The sequence below is a fragment of the Pipra filicauda genome, unplaced genomic scaffold (assembly GCF_003945595.2).
Source record: "Pipra filicauda isolate LSUMZ 115617 unplaced genomic scaffold, ASM394559v2 scaffold286_size1242794_pilon, whole genome shotgun sequence".
NCBI classification, from domain to species: Eukaryota; Metazoa; Chordata; class Aves; order Passeriformes; family Pipridae; genus Pipra; species Pipra filicauda.
In genome coordinates, this window is record NW_024104405.1 from 88,008 (window position 1) to 106,495 (window position 18,488).

The following is an 18,488-nucleotide window of genomic DNA, read 5'->3' on the forward strand; positions in this document are numbered from 1 at the left end:
CAACAAAGGCAGCCCAACTATTCTATTACAAACCCATCATGTTTTATAAGATGCTTATAAGCGATTTCCAGATTACCACTCTGAGCAAAAAACGTCACTGGCAGTCACAGCTATTCAGCTCAGAGGTCTCTGGGCCCACTCCCCTCCTCTCTCATTTCACTAAGCAATAAACTCTAAGCCAATTATGACCGTGTTTACAATATTCAGGATCCTATTCATCAATACACTGTGCATCCTTTTCCAGACGGCCAATGGAGTGTACTTGATGTGCCACTTGTGAGACAATTAAATCCCTCAAAGAGATGAGGGTAGGAAAAAATATGAAGGAGAAGGAAGAAGAGCTGCTTTGCTGGAAAAGAAGAAAACCCCACTGAGAGTTCTTCCACAGGGCAACTTGTTCCCTGCACGCTCAAATCCCGCAGCTTTGGGAGCAGTGCCCTGATCCAGAGCCCTGCCTGGCTCACTTCCCTCATCAGCCACAGATGGATTTCCTGCTACTCAGATTCCTAGTTCTCCAGTGCAGCTGGAATCAGCCACTGGGATGAAAAGGGATCAAAAGGGGAGGCAAACACTGAGCCTGTGCCTGTTTCCTCCAGAAACCATCAGAAAAGTGAGCGCTGCCTCACACCCCCCCAAACAGAGCAGCAATAAAAAACCAGCCAGGTCCCTCTGTGCACCTTTCCATCAACTGCCTAAAGTTTCCTAAGTAAAAGATTAATTCAAAAACCAGGAATAAAGCCTGAACAACTGTGGAGCGAGGCAGAGGTGAACTTTGAGGAGAACCACGGGCACAGCTCACAGAACAGGGAGAGGAACCAGACTCCTGGGGGGCTCAGTGCACCCCAGGCTGCCCAGCCAGTTGGTCCTCAAGGAGAGGATGAAAGCTGAGCAGAGGGAAGTTTGAATTAGGATCAATACAGGACTAACAAAGAAACTCCATGTACTGTGTTATATGGGAGGTCAGACTGGAATGGATGATCTAATAGTCCCTTGTGATCCTGGATCAATGAATCCTGTCTAAAAACATAAACACAGGCTATGCTGGCTCCCCCCTCCTCTCTCCTTCATCTCTGCTCACAGTCTTGAAAATCTGCAGTCTTGGGGAGTCAGCAGAGCCACGTGGTCCCTTCCCTTCAGCAATAACATCCCATGGTTTGTGCCTACAACCACGCTCTTCCAGATGCTGCTCAAATCACCAGGAACCAACAGCAGGATGAAATCCACCCTGCTGCAGTGCTGGGAGTGCCCACAGAGCAGCTCACAGCAGGAACAAGGACCCTCTTCTGCCCAGTGCACCAGAGCTCATGCCTGAGCCAGCCTGCTCTGGAACCTCTAGCAAAGGGTAAGAGCAGGATATTATCAGGCAGGCTACAATCCCCTTGTTTCTGCTGCAAGTATGGAACTTAAACACACAGGAAAGCTTTAAAAAAATAAATGAACTAGATCAATTCACAACTCCTGATCTTCTGGTACACTCACTGTGAAAGCACCAGGGTGAGGCTGCTCATGGAAAGGGTCTCAAAACACACAGAGGAACCGATGAACACAAGCCTTGAGCAGTTTACAAATCAGTAAACAGCCACAATATCCAAAACTCCCCTAAAACCAAGGTGGTGGTGAAGATGGGACAAGTACAGAGATTTCCTGATGTGTTAATGTTGGGTTAATACCATCCTTTTTCATCTTACTGCTGACAAACCTGAAAAATAAGCTCCTGTCCTTCTATGTTACAAGAATTTTTAGCCATTTTATCAGTTACACCAAACTTATCCCCATCATGGCCTAGGCTGGGGTTTCTGTCACACAACCTCCAGTGCTTGCCCATGTGGTTTCAGCCTCAGTGCAGCTTTGCTGGGAATGGCAACAGCCTGCTCCAAATCTGGGATAAAACTCAGCAGGACAGAGCCTCCAGGCTCCCTTCCTCATCTGCTCCAAGGCCTGGCAGGGAAGATGTCAGAGAGGAAGGACCACAGCTCACCTTGGCATCCTGCTTGGTGACAAAATCCACAAACCCGAAGCCTCGGTGGGATCCCGTTCCTGCCATTTTCTTGGGCAGCCGGACAGTCTTCAGCTCTCCAAAGGTGCTGGGAATCAGAGAGGGAAAAGCAAAGACAGTGTGAGCTCAAGGGAAGAACCAGGGCTGGTTGCAGACCCACGTTGCTGTGGACTCAGGTGAGTCTGGGTCTGGGTGTCCTGCAGCCACTCTGCTTCCCTGTAAACCCCACGTCCAAAGCACCTACTGACAGCTAAAAAATCAGCTTGGATTTTAAGGATCATCCTTACTGGTCACAAACCTTAACAAAGCAAAAAACTTATTTTATATAACTACTATGCTTCTCCTCCCTTCAGGAGATCCAGCCTGCATGCCATGCCCTGTTCAGGGTGAACAAAAAGCATCTCCAGGTTACCAGGAGACAGGGCTTCTCCAAATTTCCACCAAAGCAGATTTATTTGCACCTCTAGAGAGGGGCTGGAGTGCACAGGATATGGGCATGAGACAGAGAACAGCCCCACATGGGCTTAATGTCTTTCCAGAATAACCACTCTATCCCCAGAGGTGACACAAAGATTTCATCCCTCTGCTCCATGGATGCTGGGTGTCAGTTTTAAGGCTGAATTTCCTCGCTCTAACACTTCAGTCAGGTACCAGCCTTTCCCATCCAGTCTCTGGGCTGGAATAAACTGGTTTTACTTAAGCTTGCTGAATGTAAAAAAGGAAACAAGCAAATCCAGCAGACCCAAGCCCTGCACAACAACCTCCACATCCGACAGCATTTCAGTCATTCTGAGTGTCAATGGAAAGCCAGGAATGGGGAGATAAGGGGGTTCCTGCTGTGGGGTAGAGCTGGCAGCACCTGTGCTCAGCAGGAACCTTGTCCCAACCTTGTCCCCAGAGAAAGAACTTCTGTCTTGAGCCCTCAGCCATCCTACCAGGGATCTTACCTTGCCCAAAAAGCCTGAAAACAGCCCCAAAGGCAGTTGGACAACCCTCTCCAGTGCCATCCCCTGGAGAAATTCCAGGACAAAGCCAACGCTTTCTCTGCCGCCGAGCTCCCACTTCCCCTTCTCCTCCCCTCCCCACACACCCATTTATCAAACACATATGCACAAACTACAGGCAATAAATATTTAATGTGGCCCAGGTCTGAAGAGATGTGTTATTTTATTTGAAAATCTACACACAGGCGTGCATACACAAAAGGAGCCTGGGACACAGCAGTGCCAAAGAGCACCTGGGAATAAACACAGTAAAGGCCATAAACGCTCTCGTGAAATGATATAAGCTAAATCCTGGGAGTTAACCTGGTGCACTGGCAGCATGACCAGGCATTCATCCACCCAATTTCCTTAGGCAACGTGGTGTGTAAATGTACCATTATGAAGCCTCGAAATGAATCTGCACGTCTCCTGCTCGGAGCTTTCCCTCCCTCTCTCCCTCCTGCTCCCTCCGAGCTGGAGCTGCGCAAACAAACAAACAAACCCTGCTCTCGGCTGGTGGGGATGCTCTGCTCGGGGAGCAGCAGGAGCACCCTGGGGTTTCCAGCAGCAGGAGGGTCCTCCTGCAAGGGGGTGGGGGTGACCGGGACCCCCAAGGTGGCAGAGGTGGCTCCTCTTGCTTGGAGCAGCCCTGGAGCATCTCAAATGCCACGGTTGGGTTAAGGATGAGGTAAGGAGAGAGCTCGTGGCCCAAGGAGATGACCATCTAGCTAGGAAAGATGGGAGGTATGGGCAGGGGAGCTCTTGCTCCGACCTATTTCTCTGTGGAAAACATCATGGGCACTGCCAAGGGAGCAGAGTATTCATTAAAGGAACAGGACCAGAGTGCTTGGTCAAAGGGAAGCCTCAGACAACACTCACTCTGTGTGCTGAAACACCACGTGTCCCTTTGACACAGGGTGGGCAAGGAGGTGCCCACAGGAGCAGGACCCCGAGGCTGAGGGTCCCAGGGAAGCTGTGCTGACCCACATGAGCCTGGGCAGAGGTGGGAGAAGTTGGCTCTCCCTTCCTCCCCAGCTCAGACCAGTCCAAGCCACCCACGCTGGGAGACGTGGAGGTGGTGGGGATCTGATCCAGAGCTGGGCTGGCCACGAGCATCTCCCCGGGCAGACGGCTCAGGGGAAGGACAGGGGTACCCAGCACGGAGAGGTGGATCTGGGGAACAGGCAGAGTGGGGGGGTGAGGAAAGCCGAGGGGCACAGTGGAGACAGGGCTGACCCCACTGGGGTTGTGGAGCAGAATGTTGTCCCCCCCACTGCGGCGCTAATTAGAAACCACAACACAGCAATTACCATCCCGGGAGCTGCGAATGAAGCGGAGAGCTCCGGCCTTTAATGTTCTCCTCTCCAGTGCCAGGCAGAGACTCACACCTCTCTTTTCCAATTATTTCCCCTGGTTTTGAGGGGAGAGAGGCAGAGGGAACCCAATTACCCCCCGCAGTGCCCAGGGAAGCCAGGTGCTGACGTGTTTGTTCCCACTCCAGCTGCATCCATGCCGCAGCCTTCCAGCTCCGGGATGGCTGCACACGGATCACGACACAGTCAAAGCCACAGGGGTGGGGATGGCAGAAGAAAAAGGGATGGAGCACATCATCCAAGTAAAGCCAGAGCACACTGAAACAGAAGGGAAGAAGGAAGTTCTTCCATAAGACCCCATCAAGCTGCTTGAAAACACGTCCTCTCAGGGGCTGGGATGGCTGGGGAGGCAGGGGGATCACAGCAGCTCAGACCTGGTGTCACTGCCAGCTCCTTCCCCTTCCAACACAGAGCTACAAGGGGCACAGATGGAGGGAAATAACCCACACAGCCCCTGGGTGGGGATTCCTCTGGGAGCTGATGCGCCTTTCCTGTCAAACTGGACAGAGACCAGAAAGTGCTGGCACCAAACCCTGCTGCTGATGTGGAGCACAGCACCATGCCAGGCTCCTCACCTCATGCACGAGGGTTTACAGGGAAGCTCCTGGAGTCAGTGTGAGTGTGAAACCTGAGTGCTTTCTGGATTTGTACCCACCAGCATCCATGCCTTCTCCAAGTGCTCCTGAGCCCCTGCACCAGGGCTGAAGGATCTGGTGGTTGTGGGAGCAAAGCCCTTTCCATCTTGAGACATTGTCTGGTTTACAGTCAGCCTGGTTTAACTTTGCAGAAGATCCTAACCTCCTTCCTGGTGAATCCTGTCCCCATCAGACACACTGGGGCTGGATTTCTGGTGGGACACTCCCACAGTTCCTGGTGGCACCGCACCGGGTTGAATCTCACCTGTAATGAGTGCAGCCAAGGTGGGTGGTAAAACCAAATCTCTTGTATGAATGACCTCCCTGTGGAGCTGTTCACAATTAATATGGGCAGGTTGGGGCAGGGGGAGGGGGCAAAAGCAAAGAATTTTCCCACAGAGGTGGCAGGACTGCAAAGCCCCTGGTGACCTGCCATGCACACGGCGGCTCCACTACCTCCTTCCCTACATAGCATGAAAAATGGTGTCCAAACAGCTGTTCCCTGAATTCCCAAGCGGAGTCAGGGCCTGAAGGGGAGGGCAGAGGTGTGGGGTGGGTCTGGGGATGGGGCTCTGCCTGGGCTCCCCTCTCCCTCCAGGAATCCTGCCAGCCAGGCTGGCAACTCCGTCCTCGCGCCTACGCTCGCTCTCCCAGGCTTGGCACATTTTCACTCCGTTGGCTGGAAGGGATGACAGCCCTGAGCAAACACTGCAACTACTATTTCCTAAATGAGAACCTTTGTTTTATGCTGATCCAGATTTACTGGGAAACCAGGAAAAGCCTGTTCTGGCCCTGGCTGAGCGACAATCTGCAGGGCTGCAGGATAAAGACAGCCACAGCCTCTCCCTTGACTAGGCACCCATTCCAAGCTCAGCAGAGACACAGGATGTTCCAAGAGATGCCAGAAGGGACATCCCCTCCCTCCCACCCATAAGGGATCCAGCACTTCTACATGGCACTGCTGCTTTCCCAATGTTTTGGCAGCTCTTCCAGTGGTGCCGCAGCCATCCCGCTTCCCTGGCTGAACAGAGGGAGGAGAAGTAGATTTCTCCACCATGCTGTAAGATGTACACTGCAAGCTGGCTGCAGGTCAGAGGAACATCACTCCTTGGGATTGTAATTATATCCTTCTGGCACAGGCCAGCTGGGAGGCAAGTCCTTTGCCTGCTAATTATAGGACATTATATTGCTATTAAACAGAGCACATTCCAGCTAGGAGACAACACACTGCTCACTTGGCTTTGCCTGTTCACCAGAAGGTGCCTGCACATCCTTCACCAACACAGCCCAGCAGACACAGGACAGAGGAGGACAGGAATACAGGTAGTTTCCAGAAACCCTCTTCCCTCCTATGCCAGCATGACACACAAGTTCCACCCGGCAGCTCCCTCCCCTTCCATCATCGCTCTCCTGTGACAGGCACAGCCTCAAACCCTCTGTGCTTCCACCCCAGGATTGCCAGGCACACCAGTCCTCTTCTGCCACTGACTCCATCACCTCTTTTCACAGCTCCTCCTCTCCCCCTGGGTTTTGTTTGAATTTCTGCCCCTGCTCCCAAACCTCTCCTCACCCTCCCTCAGCTCCCAGTGTGTAAGTCTGGCCCCATCACAGCCTCAGGCAGCAGTGACAGCCACTCACACATGCTTGTTCATGGGACAGGCACCTCTGGATCAGGTTAAACATGGAATCACAGAATGGTTTGGGTTGGAAGAAATGTTAAAGTTCATCTCATTCCGAACCCCTGCCATGGGCAGGGACACATTCCATTATCCCAGGTTGCTCAGAGTTCCATCCAACCTGGCCTTCCAGGGATGGGGCAGCCCCAGCTTCTCTGGGCAACCTGTGGCAGAGCCTCCCCACCCTCACAGGGAAGTTTCTTCCTAAGAAGCTGTGAACATCTCTCCAGCTGGGAAGCAACCCCTCTATTGCAGCACCTTCCCTGTCTCAAATAGCAGCATTTGAACTACAAGATCCTTGGGTCAGGCCAAGACCTGTCCATCCCTAATTGGTATTTTCAAGTCCCAAACACACAGATGTGTTCATCATGCTTGATCTTGGTGCACCCTAAGCCATGAGCTGAATAAAGACTCCTGGGATGCCAAGTTCTGTAGGGGAAAGCACAACTGACACCATGAATCCATGCTATGGTTGGAGAAACCAACCACTGTCCACTGCCAGGAGAGCAGAACTTCTTGGAAAACAAACAAAAAAACTCCCCCTTAGGTTTCCGCAGATGTGTACAGACATCCCACGGCATGGGGGGATCCTAAATCCCCCTTTATATCCCTACAAGAAAAACAAACCAGCAATAACGTGTTGAAAAAACTGAACCTGAAAACCTCTAGCAAGGCTGCCAACCTTCTTGTTGCTTGCCATCTACCGCCACCACCTCCTCCTCCTCCTCCTCCTCCTCCTCCTCTCCTCTCCCTGCCTTCCCATCCCAAGCCCTGCCACTGCCTAAATCCCCCCTCGTGACTGCTGGCAGCCCTAGGACAGAGCTCAGGCGAACGAGCCAGGCAGCGTGACCGCTCATCAGAGATGGCTCTGGGCAGGGATGACGAGCCCAAAAGAGACACAAATCCTTCCCTTCCCAGCCTCAGCCCCAGGAACAGGCTGCAGCCACACGTCAGCCCAGCAGAATTCACTCAGTTGCTTTGCAATGGTCGCCTTCATTTCATTATTTTTCCCCTCCTCGCCCCCAAACAGGACCTTCCCTCCCCCAGAAAATTACGGCCTTGCCCGTCTCTGCCTCTGCACCCACTCGCTGATTATAAGGGGGAGAAAAAAAAAATATAATAATGTTCCTTTTTCTTTCTTCCTCCTTCAGGAACGCAGGACCCTGGCAAATGGTTTTGCCCCTGGGCTGAGCCATGGCCAGTTCCACCCCCTGCATGAGGGAGTTAATGGAATACGCAGTGGAAGGTCCCTCCCGCCTCCTGCTCCAGGACTTCAGCTGACTCCAGTACAGCTAATCCCATTACAAGAAAATAACGTGGATAATTCAAGCTAATGAAATCGTTACAAGAATGTGGACAGCCAGGGGTGGACATTCAGAGCCAATTTAACACTCCTTGGTGTTGTTATCCCCAGCACAGGAAATACCTGAAAGGAGGAAGGGAAAGGAAAGAGGGAGGAAAAAAGCCTTCCTCTCTTGTTAGCTTAAATCCTGTTAGAGAGTTCAGGAATTAATCTGCCACCTATCTCCCCTATTACCATCATCATCATCATCAATAATGTCTCCTCGGTAACCTCTGAAAATTAGCAAATGAAGGCGCAGGAGGGCAAGGCGGGAGCGGAGCCTCCGGATGCACCGAGCCAAGTCCAACTGCCGCTGCCTCCAGCTCTGGAAGAGCCACGGGTGGAGGGACTTGGCAGCACAGCAGGTGTCCCAGTGGACCCCCAGCCCACGGCTGCATGGATGAAGTGACACCGGGAAGCAGGTCCCCACTGCAGAGCTGCTCCTTCACTCCCACTCCTCGCCGGCACTGGACAGACCTGCTGGATAATCAAACCACCTGCAAAATCCCCAGGAAAAACCAGTGGGACACAGGAGGGGGACAGCCATGTCTGTGCCTTGTTCTGTACCACATGGATCATCAGTTTTTCCAGCTTCCTCTGCTCCTTGCCCAGGAGCACTGCCTTTGTTTGGAGGGCTCTTGATCTGCTGCTGCAGCAAAACCGGGCTTTGCTTTATGTGATTCCTCCTTTTCAGTGCCAGCCTCGTGCTGCTGGGATAACTGCTGTCATCCTCTCCGAGCTTGGCTGCTCCAAGTGATGGACCCCTTTCTGAGCCCAGTTTCCTGGGAAAGACCTGTCCATGGTGCACAGAGCCTCCTGTGGCAGGTCCAAAGCCAGGTTCCCTCCTGCTCACCCACACCGAGGGAAGCCGAGCACCGAGGGCAACTGTCTGAGCTCAGCCACAGCATTTCATCCCAAATCATTCCTTTTGGCACCAAGCATTTCCAGGCAGGAGATGTTGGTCATGTTGAAACTCATGGATGCAGTGGGGTACCACCTGAACAAAGCACAGCCCTGCCTGCTTTGGGTGGGAGCTGTGGGAAGCCTCGTTGTGACAGGATTTCTGAGCTGTTCAAGCCTGTATCCTCAGCTCATGTGGAATAATGATTGTTCCAATGCATCCGGTATTTTCAGCTGGATATGGGTGATTCCTACTTGTCCCTCCTCTGCACTGCTGGGTGATGGCAGGAAAGGGTCACACAGCCCCTCCAGAGGCAGCTGCTTTCCCGGGGTGCTGCAACCTCATCCCAGCCAGCATTCAATGTCATACTCCCCAAAAAACACCTACAATGTATTCCCCAGAATCTTTAAGTGCTTGACAGGGCAGTGAAACAACAAAGTGAAGGGACAGGGAGAGATTCCCAAATCTCCTCAGAGACAGAGGTCTCTCTGAAACAAGGTTTCTCAGACAGGAGTCCTATGTAAAGGGCCCACAAAAATCGGGAATGGCATTTTCAAATCAGGACTCTCTCCAGGATTGGTGACGACCATCAGGTTTGGATAAGGCAGAAGTGACCACTAAGAGATGCTGCAGCTCCCTAAGGAGCTCAGTAGCCAGTAATGATGCTGGGGAGGAAATGGGGAGACCCCAGGCCCCTTTCCAGCCTCTGCTCCCCATACAGGTGCTCTTGGAATACCTCACCTCTCCCATTTTTCCAGCTCACTGCCTACAAATCCACAGCTGCTGCCTACCCACCTCACACACACATACAACACTTTGACCAACCCATGAAGGCTACAGAGAGGCTTGTGATTTAAAAAAAATATATCCTGTGCAACACGACTTTGGTACAACAGAGAAAGCAAAAGCCTCATGGCAAAAGCAGCAGGAGAGCTGGAAGTGGTGCAAATGGGTAAATGGGTCTTGTAAGAGAGAGAAGTCACTCAGGGATTTCTCTTTGCTGGGAGAACTGAAGCCAGAGAAAGGCCCACAGGAAGCAGGTTGCTGAGGGCTGTGGTGGTGGGACATGGGGTGCCCAGCCTGGGTAACCACCCCCTCCCTGTCATATACTCATGGAATGATTTGGGTTGGAAGGGACCTTAAAGATCATCTTGTTCCATCCCCTGCCATGGGCAGGAACACCTTCCACTAGCCCAAGTTGCTCCAAGCCCTGTCCAGCCTGGCCTTGAACATTCACAGGGATGAGTCAGCCACAGCTTCTCTGGGAAACCTGTGCCAGGACCTCATCACCCTCCCAGGGGAGGATTCCTTCCCAATATTCCATCTAACTCTGCCCTCTGTCAGTGTGAAGCCACTCTGTCCCATGTGGAGAATCTCTGATTTGCCACAGAGTGGAATTTTCCACCTTTCTGCCACTGCAGCACAAATAACACCCTTCCCCGTTTCTCTATTTCCACCAGGCTTGTAGGAGTCCTACACCAGCCCAATTCCCACCTTGAACCCCCCAAAATTCGGCTGGAAGGGACCAATGCTTTCCAAAAGCAGCCCTGCCCCTGGCAGAGGAGGGGCAGCAGGACAGACTCCCTGGGACGTGCCCGGCTCCATCCGACGTCTCCGGGACGCTCTCCCTAATTGCATCCAGACGGTGCTTTCGGCACACCTGTCACAGCAACTGTTCATCTTGCCAGCAACTTAAAGAGCATCATTTGCAGAGTTTGCTGGGAAAGGAAAGCCAATTAGCATGTCACTGGTGAGGCACAAAGATCCTCCAGCTTTATCTCTGCAGTGGCTGCTCCAAGGACCCTTCGGTGCTAATCCCCTCTGTGGCTCCTCCACTTGGAAATACAAGGCTGTGCTTTCTCCCAGAAGAGACCCAAAAGCAAAGCGGGGGGTTGTGATTTAAGCTTCACAGCCGCCTCTCCCTGATGTGCCTCCCACACTCCATGGAGTAACAGCAGTGCTGGTCCCAGCTCCAGCAAATGGAGGAAGGCCACAAGATCCACCCAGAAACCAGCCCTGGGGAAGTGGGTCCAGCTTTTGGATTGCCCTTGCTTCCCATACCTGCCTGCAGACAACTAAGCAAAGTTCAGCTGTCTTTGAATTCATTCGGTTTTTGGCACAGATCTTCAAAAATTATTTAGATGTTCAACACCACAACCAGTGCCAGAGACTGTGTGGACATGGACAAGCTTCTTCCAAGGAGCTGTGAATTTACCCACAAGACTCCTGTTAATATCAAATCCCATTTTTAGTGGACCTTGGTAGGAGTCTCCCTTGGAACTCATGGCCAAGTGGGATCAGAAACATGGCCCCAGACCAACAGGCAGCCGTGGGACCTTCCCTCTCCTCAGGAGGCAGGACCAGAAGGCAGTGGCTGCTTCCTGTCGCTTAAACGGCTCGTTTAAAAACGTAGCAAAACATTTTACCCCTTCTCGATTTATTTTCCTTAACAGTTGCTTATGAGGGACCTTATCAAAAGCTTTCTGAAATTCCAAGTAAATTAGTCATTAGGCAGGTTTTCAGAACAGTAATTAGGCCACTCCATGCCCCTGATGTATTATTTACCTGAGAAGATATACATAATTAGGGCTCTTCTTTATAACTGGTATTACAGGCACTAAATTCTACTCCAGTCTATCGTGTAATTACGCAATTAGGTTGCACGCTAAACAGAGAGAAACCAATCCTGAAAACCAAGCAAAAAGGAAAAAAAAAAAAGCAAACCCACAACAGTAATTATTATTTTTTAAATCCTCCATCACCAGCACAGCAGCAAGCTTTAAAATTTTAATATCCCTCCACTTAAGTAATTTCTAACCAGGTGCTGCAACCAGGTTTGGTTTCTTAATTTTGCCGCATTTAATCCTACTTTGCAAGGTTTAACGTCGGCCGGTTCCTTAAAGTGATTTTCTTTAAAGGCTGGTGTTAAAAGGGGCCTTTCTCTTCCCTGGACAGCACAGATTTGTGGTGCTGGAGGAGGTGGCAGTGTTGCCTTGCAGCCTCCCTTCCCTCCTCGGCCCCCCGCTCCTCCCAGTCCATGATTATTTTTCCACAGCTCCCCGGCTCGTGGAGGCAGACAGGTACAGTTGCTATGGTGTGACTGTCACAGTAATTTAGTCCTACAGAGCCGGTTCCCAGGCTGGAATTTCACGGGGCAGCGTGGCAAAAGGAAAGGTGGGGACGGTGGAGGGGAGGAGAGCCAGCCCTGGAGCCCTTGAACTAGGAGGTGGGACGTGCAGAGAACCACCCAGCAGCCTCCCCACGCTTTTTGGATGGAGGGATGGGCTCAGTCACCTCCTGATTTGTTCCCATCTTTCTGGTCTGACAGCAAAGTGAGATTTCAGCTCTTCTGAGGGTCAATTCCTAACTGTGCCTGCCCACAGGCAGAGTCACATCTGCTCACATCTATCCTGCTTTGTTTCCTGGTCCTCGCTGATAGAAGAGTGTCTACCATTGGGGTGGGGAGTTCTTTTTAATCTACCTATTCTTGTAAACCTATTTTAGAGTTGTGGAGACCAAGGAAAAACTCCCAGGACTCGCTGAGCATGCTGACACCTCCCACACAAGACACCTGCCTGTTATCCTCATTTATTTCCACGCTTTAAAGACAATGATGATTCACTATTTAGTTAAAGCACAATCGGATTTCCTTGTGAAATTCTCCATCTCAATGCTCACAACTTCCAATCCAGTTCCCAAGGCACAGGGGAAGGTGCAGAGCTGGCACAGGGAACACCATAAGCCTCAGGAAGCCCGAGATTTAAACAGCACTGCTGGACTTGAACTCTGAAAGGGAGCTGGGACTTAAAAGTCATCCCAAAAGAGTGTGAGCTGGTGACTCAGAGGATTTAAAGATAACTGCTCATGGACATATGTGACTGAAGAGGTCATCCCAAACCAGGAGAGAGCCTGAAAATCCCACTCTAATATTATTCAGGTTTTGCTGCTGCTTCTCTCCTCTTTTGCAACCTCACGGAGCTCTGAGCTGGTCCTGGTCACAGCAGGGTTCTCCTCTGCTGCCATGGGCCAGCCCTGCCCGGGCCATGGCCATTCTCAGATTCTCTAATTTCATCTAACCAATGCTTCTTTTCTTAATCCTATTGTAATTATTTTTTTTTTCTGGGGGAGACAAAAGACATTCAAGTCTGTTGGAGAAAGGACCAGCTGTATCAGGACAACTGAAAAAGGATGTCTTCCCCCACCTCCACAGACCACACCAGGATCAAACCACCCTCCCGTGGCAGCTCTGCCTGAGATGTAAAAACAACAGAAGTAATGACCCTTATAACCCAAACCTCACGAAATCTCAATTCTTGCATGGACTTCAACCAGAGCCTTTTGCAGAGCTCACACTCCTAAGCCACAATTCTCCCCACACCCAGCACCTTGCAGGACCAGCACTTAGGAGCCACCAAGTCACTGCCCTAATCACCAGCAGGTCAGGATTTCAAAGGAACCCGCAGCTCCAACAGCGCTGAGATTTGGGGATTTATCTCTCCTGGGCTCTTTTGAAAATCCTGATCAGAGTGCAGCTCTGGTCAAAAACAAGTTATGCTAAAAATAGTGCTCACAGGAGGGTCTGGTGCAAATCTCTGCTCCTGTAGGATTCCTGTGAGTCAGCTCGTTTCAAAGACAAGAGGAAATTTGTACAACTAGCAAAGCAGGAAACACAGGAAGAGGATTTAGCCATGCCTCATGTACCCACAGAGGTGTACTCAGGGCATCCTTTGGAGAAGGCAGCCTTGCTGTTAAGATACCAGCTGCATCAGCCCCATTATATATATATATATATATCTCATATTCAACTGTAGAGCCTCCTGCACTGAGCTGGAGGAGAATAAATATAGAAGCAATGAGATATTTATAGGCAGACAGCTATTTTAACATAGCTCTGCTTTAAAGAGAATTCTTATTTAAGTCTTGTCCCTGTAAAGCTGCAGGATGACTTAGAAAAATAACCTGATTAATTATTTTCATCAGAGGAACAGAGAAACATGTAGGGAAGATCAAATGCACACAAATGCACCGGGAACGCGGGAGCTGTTCTGGTGACTCAGACACAAGGAGGATGGTGAGATCTCCTGAGGGCAGGGCTGTCTCTGAAGAGCCCAGGCTGACCACATCTGACGTCTGCCAGGCATCAGAACAAGGCAAGGCATGAGATCCGGGCACAGAGCAGCTCGTTGGTGAGGCAGGGCTGGGAGCCACCACACCACTGTGCTCCCCTGGTTGGCACTGTCCCCTCCAGAGACGTGACCCACAGCACAACAGCAGATTTCCTCATTGTAAAAGCAGTGTGAACAGAGGGGTACTTCTAGAGGTACTGTTTTACACTGATAATGACCCCACTCACCCATCCTGTTCCCAAACTGCAGGTGTGGCTGTCACCCAAGCTGCCATGGTGGCTCCCTTCCTGCTCCCAGTGTGCCCAGTCCTTCGGTCACTCCTTCCCAACCTGACACAACCACACCACCTGCTAAAGCTCAGAGGCTGCTTTACACAGCAGGACTCATCTTTACAGATCATGTGGAAAACTGCCAAAAGACAGGAGGACAGGGAGTGATGGCAGGGTGCAATCATTACCTGAGCCATCATGGGATTCAACAGTGATGTTCCCGCTCTGTTTCTGTGGAAAGCTCATCAGTATCCACCCACCCATCTCAGAAAGTGCTGGATCACGAGGAGAGAGATTTCACAGAACCAAAGAAAGGTTGGAAAGGGCCTCTGGAGATCACCTAGTCCAACTCCCCTGCCAAGGCAAGGTCACCTACAGCAGATTATTTGCACCACCACCACCAGCAAAGAGAGGCAGAGGCCAGGATGGAAGTCGCCAACTCTGGCTGATCCACCCATGGGATCTTTTGGACAAAGAAAACTGCAGTGGCAGTAACTGCCTGTTGGGTTTGGGTTTCTAATTTGTTTCCTTATTTATGTCTTAGCACAGAAGAGCATTTTCTGTGCAGCAGGGCTGCACTGTGACAACTGTGACTGAGAGGAAGCAGGAGTGTCCAGGTGCAGGGAAGTGGAAGCCCATGTTCGTGGGAGCTGCTCTGGAGCCAGGCACACACTTCCCAGAGGTAGATCCTCCCTGTGGGAATGGACCTCTGCCAGGCACAGAGTGAACCACTCACATCCCCCTGTGAAGGGAGATGTCCAGAGGTGGGACAAACCTCCCTGCACTGTCATAGAATGAGAATGGTTTGGGTTGAGAGGGACCTTTAAAGATCATCTAACCCAACTCCCCTGCCATGAGCAGGGACACCTTCCACTAGACCAGGTCCTGTCCACCTGACCTTGAATGCTTCCAGGGAGGGAGCACCCACAGTTTCTCTGGGCAATCCATGCCAGTGCCTCACCACCCTCCTCGTAAAAAACTTCCTTTTATCTGGTCTAAATCGACCCTCCTTCGGTTTCAAACCTTGTCCTCGCTCAGAGTCACTGTATCAGTACACAAACACCAGCAGCCCTGAGCCCTGTTGATACAACCTTGCTAATTTAATAAATGGATTTTGACGAGGAGAAGCATCTGCTTCAATGCTCCCCATCCCCCTGCCCCAGCCCTGACTGCCCCCTCCCAGCTCAGAGCCTCTCCCATAAATTAAACCATCCAACAAATGCACAGCCTGAGCATTTTACAGCTCTGCTCTCTGGTGGGAGCCAGAAAGATGCAAATAAAGGCAGAGCTGGGCAGGACAGGTCAAAGGCAGCACTGAACGCTGAGCAGGGTGTCTGCATGGCAGGGTGTGAGCTCTGCCCATCATCCCCCTTCCACTGCTCCCTCAAAACCTCTGGGAAGGCTCATCCCAGCACCCTGGGTGTTCACAATCGATGGCAGGCAGGAGCAGACACTTGTACCTGGCTGACAGATGCTGTCAGAGCCGTGTGGCAGCTGCAGGCTGAGAAGGGGAACGTGAGGCAGAAATGAGGGGGCTCCAGAGGAGGAAGAGAAACCACATCGTTCTGCATCTGCTGGCAGTGCCTCACCAGCCAACCTGAACGAGCTGTAAGGCACCCATGGATGCTGGGAGGGGAGAAGAGAGGCAATGACACACCTAAAAATCACCTGCTGGGGCTGCCCAGGGTTCAAAAGGGCCAGAGTTTGCCCTCTCCAGAGGGGGCATTTCCAACAGCATGGAATACCCAAGCAGGGACACCCAGCTTGCAGGAAGTTGGGATCTCACCTCTCCTTGCTGTGAGGCTTCCAGGTCAGAGGCTTTCAGCAGATGATCCTAATTTTTAAAGGCTACACATGTACAGCTCTTCAAGCTGGTACACAAGCTGCCATGCCCATACTGATGGAGCAAAAAAGGTGAGAGCAGGTAAGAACACCTGGAGAAGAGATGCTTGGCTTGAATAGAGGAACTTGCCAAGTTAAGAGCTTTCCTCTGATTCTTGCATGGATATCAAGCAACAGGGCTCAGGAAACCACCTCCACCATCACCTGTCTGCCTTGGAATGGCCACAACACCCCACATACCTCCCAGAAGGAACATCTCTGCTTCTGGGGGAAGATCCACTATGTGGGAAAGGGTAAAAGCCAATGCCAGGAATCATCACATGGGCTGGTCACACACACAGTGCCAGTTGCTGGGGTGGTGCTTTAGCCCTGCAAAAGGAGGTTCAGAGAGCTTTCCTGCAGCACTCCCTGCTCCTAAGGTCAATGCCAAGGTGGGGGAAGAGCAGCACGGAGATGCTGATGTTCCCAAGGGATGTGTCTGTGTAGGAGGAGCCTGCTTTCAGTTCACACATCAGAGGATGGCCTTTTCAAGCAAGATGGGACCTCAGAAAGGAACGAGAGCCAGAAAAGCATGAGCACAGTTGATTAAAGAAATGGAGTATGGTGGATTCCCTAATGTTTCCAAAGCATTGATAAGTCCCAGCACACAGCTGGAGGTACCAGAGGCTGCTGTTCTCATCTTCCACTCCCAAGGGCCCAGAGCTCTGTGGGCACGAGAGCCACAGATCCCTTGGGGCTCATGAATCTCCTCTTCCCTCCTCTCCCAAGGTTTATTCCAAAGCTTTTTAGCCTCAAACAAGGTTTTTTAGCCCAAGCCACCAGCTCTCTGCTGTGAGGAGAGCTGTGTCTCTTAATGTACCATTTCCTTCCCAGCTCTGCAAACCCAGGGAGCACCGAGCTGCTGCTCTGGATTTTGCCAAGTGCTCCAAGAAGTTTGGCCACAGGCTACATGATGGAAGAAAAAGGGAGGGGGGTGATCCTTCCAGTTCCAAAACACAAAAAAATACAAGCACACACATGGGAAAAAAAAAAAAAAAAAGTGAGTCAGGTACTAGGGATGACAACAGTAAAAATGGCTGGGGACAGAGCGGAATGCCTGAAGGCAGAGAGTGAGCTTCCAACTGGGATGGGCTTGGGAATGCTAAGCTTGTGTGGGAGCTGTTTGAGTCCCAGCTGATGGCAAGAAGTCCCTGCAGAGGTGACAGCTCTGGCAGACACAGCAAGCAAAGAGCCAAAGAGGGGGAGAAGGGGAGAAATGAGAGAGGAGGCAATGGCAGCTCAGTCTCTGCAGGCAGAGCCAGGCCGTGCTCACCGGCATTAAAAAACACAAAGGCAGGCAAGTGGTTAAAGACCAACTTTCAAGCAGCACCCTGGCTGCCCACAGGTAAGGCAGGGCAGGCTGGCAGCTCCCCTGCCTCCCTCCTTCCCTCCTCCAGACCTCCCTGCTGCAGCAGACCTAATTTCATGGGGTTTTTGCACAAGCAGCGGGGTGGAAAATGATCCTCGGGAGGCAGCGCACGGCGGTTCCCCAGATCCCCCCGCAAGGTGAGCAGCCCCAGCCCAGTGCCAGCCCCACTGGGTCGGTACCTCAGCCAGGAAAGAGGCCACCAATGAGCTTTGCAAAGCACACCCGTGGTGAGGAGGGGGGGGACCTGCACTCCCCCCATCCCCGTCACCCTCCCGGATGCTGACGAGGGAGACAGCGCAGTCCTGCGTGACAGCGTGAAATTAATATGATTTTGGGGGAAGCTGGCAGTGAGTAATGAGCATCTGAAATACCTTGTCCCCACCCCCTCGCCCCCCAGACTCTTTTAACCCTTCAGTTGCTGTCATGGCAGCGGGATCAAAGGGTGGGGAGAACAGGAACTGGGTTAAAGAGAACCAAAGAGGGGTCATGCAGCCCCCCGACAGTTGAATTTGCACAGCAAGTTTTGGCACAAATCCTGCCAGTGCTGCTTGTGGTCAGGCTCAGCCTGTTGAGGTGCTGAGATTGGCACTCCAGGGCTTGGAAAAGTCATCATTGCTGCTTTTCCATGCGAGTTTCCACAAGGAAATTTAAAAAAAAAAAAAAAAAGATGGATGGGCTGAAGAAGGACCAAACCTGTCCACCAAACATCCCTGGGCAAGGCCCAGAGACCACCCATGAGGGGGAGAGCCTGATGTGCACGGACCACTGATGGGCAGCAGAACACAAGCAGAACAGAGGAGGTGGCTTTCCCAGGGTCAGCTTCCCTGGCATCTGGTCAGAAAAAATGTCCCATCTTCAAGGGCAGCTTATGTGAACTCCTGGATGTCTGATAAGGGTCAAGGTCACAACAGCACCTTCCTGAGAGGGCAGGGCTCAG

General features: G+C 51.7%; 1 protein-coding gene across 2 annotated transcripts in view; it reads right to left on the minus strand.

Moving 5' to 3' along the window:
* Window positions 1-18,488, minus strand: part of RBM19 (RNA binding motif protein 19) — a 68,284-nt gene that overhangs the window by 24,251 nt on the left and 25,545 nt on the right. For both annotated transcript variants that reach the window (XM_027715642.2, XM_027715640.2), the window contains exon 22: window positions 1,979-2,084. In XM_027715642.2, coding sequence (XP_027571443.1) covers window positions 1,979-2,084 — 106 coding nt within the window. The remainder of the gene's footprint in view (window positions 1-1,978; window positions 2,085-18,488) is intronic.